The 9,885-nt window shown below is 44.1% G+C and overlaps 1 protein-coding gene across 2 annotated transcripts; it reads left to right on the top strand.

Moving 5' to 3' along the window:
• The first annotated feature begins 1,832 nt into the window (after window positions 1–1,832).
• LOC125508412 (CBS domain-containing protein CBSCBSPB3) lies at window positions 1,833–9,471 on the top strand. 2 transcript variants are annotated; one of them, XM_048673118.2, is made up of 14 exons: window positions 1,834–2,131; window positions 2,215–2,374; window positions 3,139–3,271; window positions 6,308–6,478; window positions 7,059–7,137; window positions 7,221–7,334; window positions 7,423–7,489; window positions 7,584–7,689; window positions 7,776–7,834; window positions 7,920–8,029; window positions 8,110–8,237; window positions 8,359–8,441; window positions 8,747–8,836; window positions 8,942–9,471. In XM_048673118.2, exons 1-14 carry the CDS (start codon window positions 1,977–1,979, stop codon window positions 9,119–9,121), a joined length of 1,635 nt encoding a protein of 544 aa, XP_048529075.1. In that variant the 5' UTR covers window positions 1,834–1,976; the 3' UTR covers window positions 9,122–9,471. The 2 variants fall into 2 exon arrangements, with proteins under 2 accessions (XP_048529076.1, XP_048529075.1); XM_048673119.2 differs by lacking the exon at window positions 6,308–6,478 and having other exon boundaries at window positions 1,833–2,131.
• Window positions 9,472–9,885: the final 414 nt, after the last annotated feature.

The following is a 9,885-nucleotide window of genomic DNA, read 5'->3' as shown; positions in this document are numbered from 1 at the left end:
AAAGAACGGGGATGAGGTAGTCGAACACGACGTGATCCAAATCACCGGAGATCCTAGCACCGAACGGACGGCACCTCCGCGTTCAACACACGTACGGTCAGCGTAACGTCTCCTTCTTCTTGATCCAGCAAGAGGGAAGGAGAGGTTGAGGAAGATGGCTCCAGCAGCAGCACGACGGCGTGGTGATGGTGAAGCTGCAGTACTCCGTCAGGGCTTCACCAAGCACTATGAAGAAGGAGGAGGTGTTGGAGAGGGAGAAGGAGGCAACCAAAGGCAAAGGTAAAAAGTCCTCCATCTCCCCCACTATATATAGGAGGGCCAAGGGGGGGGGGGCGCCGGCCCTAGGAGATCCAATCTCCTAGGGGGGCGGCGGCCAAGGGAGGTTTCCCTCCCCCCCAAGGCACCTAGGAGGTGCCTTCCCCTCCTAGGACTCTTCCCCTTTGAAACCCTAGGCGCATGGGCCTCTTGGGGCTGGTGCCCTTGGCCCATGTAGGCCAAGGCGCACCCCCTACAGCCCATGTGGCCCCCCGGGACAGGTGGACCCACCCGGTGGACCCCCGGGACCCTTCCGGTGGTCCCGGTACAATACCGATAACCCCGAAACTTGTCCCGATGGCCGAAATAGCACTTCCTATATATAATTCTTTACCTCCGGACCATTCCGGAACTCCTCGTGACGTCCCGGATCTCATCCGGGACTCCGAACAACATTCGGGTTACTGCATATACATATCCCTACAACCCTAGCGTCACCGAACCTTAAGTGTGTAGACCCTACGGGTTCGGGAGACATGCAGACATGACCGAGACGACTCTCCGGTCAATAACCAACAGCGGGATCTGGATACCCATGTTGGCTGCCACATGCTCCTCGATGATCTCATCGGATGAACCATGATGTCGAGGATTCAAGCAACACCGTATACAATTCCCTTTGTCAATCGATATGTTACTTGCCCGAGATTCGATCGTCGGTATCCCAATACCTCGTTCAATCTCGTTACCGGCAAGTCACTTTACTCGTATCGTAATGCATGATCCCGTGACCAAACACTTGGTCACTTTAAGCTCATAATGATGATGCATTACCGAGTGGGCCCAGTGATACCTCTCCGTCATACGGAGTGACAAATCCCAGTCTTGATCCGTGTCAACCCAACAGACACTTTCGGAGATACCCGTAGTATACCTTTATAGTCACCCAGTTACGTTGTGACGTTTGGTATACCCAAAGCACTCCTACGGTATCCGGGAGTTACACGATCTCATGGTCTAAGGAAAAGATACTTTGACATTGGAAAACTCTAGCAAACGAACTATACGATCTTATGCTATGTTTAGGATTGGGTCTTGTCCATCACATCATTCTCCTAATGATGTGATCTCGTTATCAATGACATCCAATGTCCATAGTCAGGAAACCATGACTATCTGTTGATCAACGAGCTAGTCAACTAGAGGCTTACTAGGGACATGTTGGTGTCTGTTATTCACATGTATTACGATTTCCGGATAACACAATTATAGCATGAATAAAGACAATTATCATGAACAAGGAAATATAATAATAATGCTTTTATTATTGACTCTAGGGCATATTTCCAACAGTAAAGAGGTGCAACTCTTTCTCAACTTCCGGGATAGGACTAAACTTTAGCCTCATTCACTCCACTCACATGTGTGTATGAATGAGCCAAGAAAATTTCAGAATTTTAATTGAGCTTTGGGCCAAAGGCCTACTAGCAAAATTCCAAAATGAAACCCTCCTCGACTTAATTAAGTCGAAAGTCCACTTCGAAAAATAATGTCATCACCGGTTTTCACCAAATAATTTAATACCAGAAGGACTGAAGCAGAAATACCCACACGCTATCGAAGGCGAGGAGGAGGGGAGCAGAAACACCATTCAATCTCGCCGGCCGCCGCCGCCGCCGCCGCCGCCCTAACTGTGCCGAGCTCTCGCCAGAATCGCATACATGAGCTCCACGGCTGCTGCGGCGCCACCAGCCAGGCGCACGCGCAGCCGGCTGCCGTCTGCCTCGTCCCGCAGGTCTGATGACCCCTCCTCCGCCGCCAACGCCAACGGAAATGGGAAGACCTCCCCGAAGCTTGCTTCTCCCAAACATCTTCCGTAAGAGCCTCGATGCTTTCACCCCTTTTCGTATTGGGACCGCGAAAGATTGAATTCTCTGACTGAGGTTGGGCTCTGGTAAGGGGGGAGAGGACGGTGAAGAAGCTAAGGCTGTCCAAGGCGCTGACGATACCTGAGGGCACGACGGTCTACGACGCGTCCCGGCGGATGGCGGCGAGGCGGGTCGACGCGGTGCTGCTCACCGATGCCCAAGGCCTCCTATCTGGCATAGTCACCGATAAGGTGAACTACTTTCATTACTTTTCAGTGGAATATGCTGTGTGCTTCCATAGTAGCTGTGGAAAGATATGATGATTTGAAGCTACGAGGAATCTAGGGTAGTATCTCTTCCTACTTCTCTTTTGAGAAAAAATGATGTATGGATTGGATTCTTTGGTTTGGACCTTAGCAAGTGGCCTTTTCTGTTAAAACGAAAGTTCTCTGGAGGTTTGCTACCCGAAGTTTGCTTGGTTGGTTTCCCCTAGTGTGAGCCAGTTTTTGTGACCATTGAATATGTACAAATATTGCTATGTTCTGTGCTTAGATGTTGATTCGATGGGGGAAAAGGTGAATTATGCTGAAGAAAATATGCCACCTTCCAACTACTAGACAGCCCAAAGTTCTTTTTTCTTCGTTTAGGGCTTTTGATCAAGTCATTTTTTGACAATTGCTAGTCGCTCGTTGGAAGTTTGGTTTACTGCTGTAGGTATTTTTTGCCCTTTCTTATCCCTCTCTCATTATGCTGTAAAATGGACTGATGTGCCTGCACTTGTTTAGCAGTGGTTTCTTGCTAAAAGAAACGAATTAGGTAAAGGCAAGACAAAGATTTTCTGTGTTTATTTTTGTTGGCTAGTTGTGCTTTGTACTGTACTTTTTTGTAAAATTAAGCACACCATAGTAAGTTGTGAATACTTAATAAGTAGTAGTATTACAAGTGGCCCATGGTCTACTTTTACTGCTTTCATGCTGAAGTCAATTTTTTTCCTTGGGATTCAAATTTGCTGTAGGATATATCCACACGAGTGATTGCAGAGGGGCTGCGGGTGGAGCAAACCGCCATGTCCAAGATCATGACACGGAATCCTACTTATGTCACTGCTGACTCACTTGCAATTGAGGCATTGCAAAAGATGGTTCAAGGTATATTTAGTTAATACTGTCATTCCCGTTATTCTGCCCCTTGGCTAAAAATTGAAGGATTTTTTTGACAGCGAAGTAAGTGAACTAAACTCAATTTTCACTGAACAGTTGCACTATGTTTTTTGATATATCACTTTGAGTGATTTTCAGTTTTTCACCATCATTTCCCGCAAAGAAAATATAAAAAAAATCACCATCATGACTCTTTCCTGAGTATCATACTCAATTATAATCAATTCAAGCGACTCGGTTGAAGTAATTGAGAACACCTAACTGTGAGAACTGCCACGTGAATAAATGGTTTCACTGAAACTTTGATGCAAGAGTTACTTAATTGCAACAACTGATAAGTAGAGAGTACTTAATGGAACATTGAAGAAAATCCACTTATGTGCAATGTAAATTGCTGATGCTATTATTAGCTAGTGAGCCTCTCTGCATGTGCATGCTTAACTATTAATTGACTTTTCCCCCGTTCCAAACTAATTGAAGTACTAAGCCAAACTTCTTCAACTCTGACCAAGTCTTTAGAAAAATTTATCAATGTCGAAAACACCAAATTAGTTTTATTAGATAACCCATGATATATTTTCAGAACTATTACAACCTTTAGATGAAACTAGTAAGATGCCCGTGCTACGCTATGGAACCACATCAAAGTAGAGCCAAAAGCAATTTATCTCGTTTGGTTATTCAAAATATCCAATCAGATCTTCTAAAGTTACACAAGAAACAACTGGTTTTTTGTTTTCTTGTCATATGTATTATGCGACTTTACATGGCGTTGTTCTACTTTGCAAGGAAAGCCAAAACACTACGATATGCTTGCTTGTTGCATATAAGGACATCATTTTATATCTGTCCTATCTTTTCTATTCCGAAGTTTATAATTGTAGAACTTTCAATAGGTTACAAGAATCAACATTTGAGATCGGTCCGTATTTTATTGTACCCCATTTAAAATGGTATGCCCCCATTAACGACATTCTTTAAAAAAACACTTATAGATTTGAGTGGACTTGAAATCAACATAAGCCGAGTTGCAGACTACCAAAATGATGTCCTGTAGTTAAAAGAGATTGAGGATGGGTAGCATGAGATAATTAGCGGTGTTTTGTAAACAATCTGATTAACATCTTTATTTTCCGCACAAGGATAAAAAAGTATTTGATTGATGGGCCAAATAAGGTGGTCTTTTCTCTACCACACAGTCCTCTCTTATGCTCTCACACAGGGGTTGCTTCACCTCGCAAGATTTCTTCTAACATTTCGACCTGACTTCTCACCCCCCTGTTAGTGCTCCCTCTGGAAACATAGGAATCATGGATCAATCACCATGAAAAAAAAACTCCATGGTACTGCAAGGCGCCGAAGCTATTTTTACAACTATACATCCGCCAAATCTATCCTGAATACGCAAGTGCAGCTGAGCTCATCATAGCGGACTGTAGAACTAAAACAAACTGAACTGTATCATCCATCGCATGCGAACCGAGCACTGTTCGGAACACACAAAACAATACCCACCTAATCTGCTTCAGATAGATGGTGTTAATCCCCACTTCTTTGATTTTCTTCAGCAACAACTCTGTCCAACTTCTTTACAACGGGCATATATAGAATGAACAAATCAAAAGAGTTAACTGCAGTGAAAAGAAATATAGAAGGGGGAAATGAAGTACAATTCACCTGACATGTGCAAAAGTCAATGAAACTAATTCAGTCAGTCAAAACGTAAATCAGCCAGTCTCATTGTCTCTCCTCTTAACGTCTAGCACACAACAGCAACATATGGCAGCACTAAACAAGCAGCAGAAGCACCTCAAAGCAACAATATTTCTCTCTAGAAGAATCTCTCACTTCCTCTCTTAAGCAATAGCCTGCACCCTGTAGCACCAACAGCTAGTTGTGCAATAACAAGCAGCATGCAGCACGATGGTTTCATCCTCTCTATATCTCTCTTTTACAAAACCATAGCAAGGAGTAACCATCAACACCTTGCATGATGCCCACTTATCTCCATCGCCTGAGCCCTCCTATATATGGGTCGAGGCCAAGAACACACCTATCAGCTGCCAGTGAGCTCCTCCCTCCTTGTCTCCCCCCTGCGACCTCACATCTGATCTCCCCATGGCCCTGCCAAGGGAAACCCCAAGTCCCCAAGCATCGGGATAGCCAATCGTACCGCCTGCAGCTCATCGATGCAGTCACGTTGTCACCGTCTCAGCCGCAGCCTTTCGTGCCAATGGACTCAGGCCCCAGGGTGATGCTGGAGCTGAAGTCGCGGTCAATTGTCACAGACCAGCGGCTGCCGGCAAGAAGATCGACAGGAAGGATACCTCGGGCAGCGCTGTCAGTGCGGGCACGTCGCCAACAGCCAGGTTGCGGTGGCAGCTCCACGTGGACCCAAGAAGGGGTGGATTCGCAGCTCCCATCAGTGACGCCTCAGAGGCGCCACGCCAGGCGGCGGCGCTGGCTGTACTCGCCGCCTCTACTGGTAGGTCGGCGGTGGAGGACATGGGGGAAGATGAGGTTGATGGGATCGGCGGCATCGATCCTACGGTGTGGAAGGGGGCAGCGCTGCGGCCGCGGTGAATATTGGCCGCAGGGTAGGGAGGTGAGGCCGAGAAAAATCGTCGGTGATTGTTGCAGGGCGAACTCGGGAAGGGAATGTTCACTTTTATTTTAAGCTTATGGGCCCCATATGTAGGAGGAGGGTGAATGGGTGGGTGAACTCACCACTAACTCAGATCTTTAGAAGTATTAAAGATATGATGTTTGATTTCATATCACGTGATCATTGATGAGCCACTTTCATTCCAACTTCAAGTTGCCCTTATCTGCATGTGTAATAAAAACATGGCTTTGTTTTTCTTTGGCATGTTGCTGAGTTGCTGTCATCATGACCCTAGTAGAATACTAACATACATATGTGGGGGCTTGTTGTTTTCTTCTTCTTGCAGAGAGACCTTGTTTAGATTGACACTTCCTTTCTTCACTAATATTATCTTTTCCATCTGTTCTTTCATCTTTTAGGTAAATTTAGACACCTCCCAGTTGTGGAAAATGGTGAGGTTATGGCTATGCTAGACATTGCAAAATGCCTTTATGATGCTATAGCAAGATTGGAAAAGGCAGCTGAACAAGGGAGTGCGATAGCAGCTGCAGTAGAGGGGGTTGAGCGTCAACTGGGAGGCAACTTTACAGGTCTTGCAATGCAAATATTATCATTGAATCCACTCTCTTTGACCCCTGAAGTAGTACCCTGATACGTAAAATGAATGGTCTATTTGTGAGTAATAAGCATGATATGTTTACCTTTCTGAAGCAAAATAAAATGAACATTCATACCATACCAACTTATCAAGTGTATCATGTTGTATTGAACTGTTATATGTGTCTGTATTTCTTGAGCATGTTGCTACTTGTTGTCACACCTGCATCCCCTGGGTGATTCAGGTGGACTTCAAGTGGCCTGGGGCCATGTATGCGTTTGGGTTCAGTGTGTGGGCAAGGCCCAACCATGGGAGCGTGTGTTATTTAAGTCTGGTGTGACCTGAAACAGGGCATGGGAGTTGACGCTGGTATTCTGAATCTCACCACCTACTCCTGTTCTCTCACCTTCTTCCTCTGCAAGTTATCTTCCTTTTCCTCACCTACTCCCTGACGTGTGATCTCGATCCCCTCCGATTGGGTCGTCACACTTGTTTGTCCTTGAGAACTATATTTTTTTGGTGTAGTTCTGTCTTACCAATCAATTTATGGTTTTAACTGTTTTTGCATACAGCTCCTTATGCTTTTATAGAAACTCTAAGAGAGCGGATGTTCAAACCTTCTCTGTCAACCATTGTCACGGAGGACACAAAGTATGTTATTTATCTGCTTTGACAATTTCCTTTCAACTGCAAGTAAGATGTTCGGATAGTGAGAGTGTGATGTCAACTTTCAGGGTAGCAATTGTTTCCCCTTCAGATCCTGTGTATGTGGCGACACAGAAAATGCGTGAGTTTCGAGTTAATTCAGTGATTGTCACTACAGGGAACACAGTGCAGGGGATCTTTACGTAAGCATTCTATAGTAGCATCATACTATTGTTTTTATTTATTTATTTTTCTTTCCAGTTATTGATAGATATTGATTCTCAAATGCAGCTCAAAAGATGTTCTTATGCGTGTTGTGTCACAGAATCTTTCCCCAGAATTGACCTTAGTAGAAAAGGTTTCTGCGCCTGTGACAGTTGTCTTTCTTCAAATGGCATCCCATTTTGTATAATTACTTATAACTCACTGTATTAGTTGTGAATTTTATAAAGGTGATGACTGCAAACCCTGATTGTGCTATGTTAGACACGACAATTCTTGATGCACTACATATAATGCATGATGGCAAATTCTTGCACATTCCTGTTCTTGACAGAGGTATGACCCAATTCTTATCTCAGCCTGTGAAGTGAATAGCTCTTGAGTTCCTGATGCTTCATCTGGTACATATATTTTTTTAACAGAGGGGCAAATTGCTGCTTGCCTGGATGTCCTGCAACTTACCCATGCAGCCATTCAATTGGTGATCCCTTACTCCTTCCAGCCCTTCTCTTAAGCTCTGCCAAAGCTTCCTATCCTAATTTCGTCAATGTACTATTTATTTTTAGGTTGAAGGGGGCAATGGGACTGCTAATGACATGGCAAACTCAGTAATGCAGAGGTTCTGGGACTCTGCGCTTGCTTTAGAACCTCCAGATGACGAACTTGATAGCCGTAGGTTCGTCCATGTTCATTTGTGGATACTTGTATATATACTTTTGGGTTTTCCCTAATACAGTGCTCTGATACATTGCTCAGCGAAGCATCCTTACTTATGGCGTCAGAAGCCGGGGATGGGCGGAGTAGTATATATCCCCCTATCATTGGTAATTCGTTTCCCTTTAAGCTTCAAGACCGGAAGGGACGTGTGCATAGATTCACTTGCGGTAAGTGCTCACTTGATAGGTTGCACAAATATGTTGAACCTTGTTGCATGCTCCAGATATAACTTGGATCTTTATTTGTATGTTATCTTCCAAAAATTAAACTTGTATGTTGTTGCTACAGGCTCAGAGAGCTTAAACGAGCTTGTGTCCTCTGTAAGGCAAAGATTGAGTATTATTGATGAAAAGGACATCATTCAAATCTTGGTAAGATTAAGCAATTTGGCATGAAAGCATTCAAATGTTTCAGTAGGCATGCAGAAGACAGATTAGGTGTCTGAGTCTAGTAAAGGCCAAGCTTTCCCTCTGCCGGTGCTGAAAACACCGCCTTTATATACATAAAGATGAAAGCGATTCTTATATGCATATACCTTACACCATTGGCTGTTCCTCATTGGCCATACTACATATGGATTGCAAGAGTCTTCTGTCATCATTCATCAACTCCCACATGATAGTAAAATATTTGCCTGGACTGCCGAGCTTAACTCTAATCGTGATTTGGAATGCAGTACGAAGATGATGAGGGCGACCGGGTACTGCTGACAACGGATACTGATCTTGCTGGCGCCGTGCTCCATGCCAAATCATCTGGTTTGAAGGTATTCTGTATGCTTGGATGTTGCGATATTGCGATATTGTGAGTTGCATGACTCCTCAACTATTAGCTGTTTGATTTCTCATGAAAGTGAAAATTCAACTGTCAGGTTCTCAAGTTGCATATCGTGGACGAGTTTAATCCAAACACAGAGGTGGTAAAACCATTACAGGATCTAGCACCTCGCAGCAGGAATGGTGGGTCTTCTGTTAAAATTGGGCTCATGGCTGGTGCAGTTGCTCTCAGTGGCGCGGCAGTCATGGTGTACTTGAAACGATCCAGGGTGTGATTACCAATGAATCAATACTTTCCTAAACCCGCATCTCAACAGCTGACATCCATCCACTTTAGAATCTATTGTTATCTTGGTATCATTACATACTAAGAAAAGAAAGAATGAGGCACATGAGGTCACATGTTTCCAGTCTGTCAGGTAATTGAAAGGTCGAACATCAGGCGGTAGGAGCTTTCTAATATTTGTCCCTCCACATTTTGCACAAACATCAGTGATTTCATGGCTACAATGAAACGTGTAAACATAAGCGTTTATGCTAGTTCATACTTTTGCACTTTTTTGTAGATAGACAGAGGATGTAAAATGATTTTGGAGCATAACATTAAGTGGATTATTCTCTGCCAGTGTCCTACAAAAATCAAATGTAAACAATTGGGTCATGCACACCATCAAACATACTACCCAGGCTGACAAATAATGCCCATTATTTTTTGATCCTGTGCCCTCTCAAGATCTTATCTGCCCAGTAGAGTAGGTGGGCCCTAGTTATATCCCTTTGTATATGTGATGAATTGATAATGAAGTCATGATTAGTAAAAAAGGATTGGGTTGGTGTGTGGGTCAAGTTATGGTTGCTGGCTGCACATGTTAGTGGTTACCTATCCCTTTTGTTGAGGTGGTTGGTAGTTTCTTAACCTCCCTAGGTGGCTTTGAGTGGAATGGAGCGACCTCGTGCTCCTCTTCCAACTATCGCAAACTTGCTTTTGTAGCTTGAAATACAGTGTTTGGATTAGGCAATGATATCCAACCTTTAAGAT

The sequence above is a fragment of the Triticum urartu genome, chromosome 5A (assembly GCF_056163025.1).
Source record: "Triticum urartu cultivar PI428250 chromosome 5A, HENAU_Tu73, whole genome shotgun sequence".
In the NCBI taxonomy this organism is placed as follows: Eukaryota; Viridiplantae; Streptophyta; class Magnoliopsida; order Poales; family Poaceae; genus Triticum; species Triticum urartu.
The sequence above is the reverse complement of the archived record's forward strand: the minus strand, read 5'-3'. Positions and strand labels throughout refer to the sequence as shown.

What these genes read in the sequence shown, in the direction of transcription:
- LOC125508412 (XM_048673118.2), top strand. Translation starts at nt 1,977, where the DNA reads ATGAGCTCCACGGCTGCTGCGGCGCCACCAGCCAGGCGCACGCGCAGC. An exon ending in CCCATGCAGCCATTCAATTG is followed by an intron (nt 7,835 to 7,919) that starts GTGATCCCTTAC and finishes ATTTATTTTTAG; the next exon opens with GTTGAAGGGGGCAATGGGAC. An exon ending in GACGAACTTGATAGCCGTAG is followed by an intron (nt 8,030 to 8,109) that starts GTTCGTCCATGT and finishes TACATTGCTCAG; the next exon opens with CGAAGCATCCTTACTTATGG.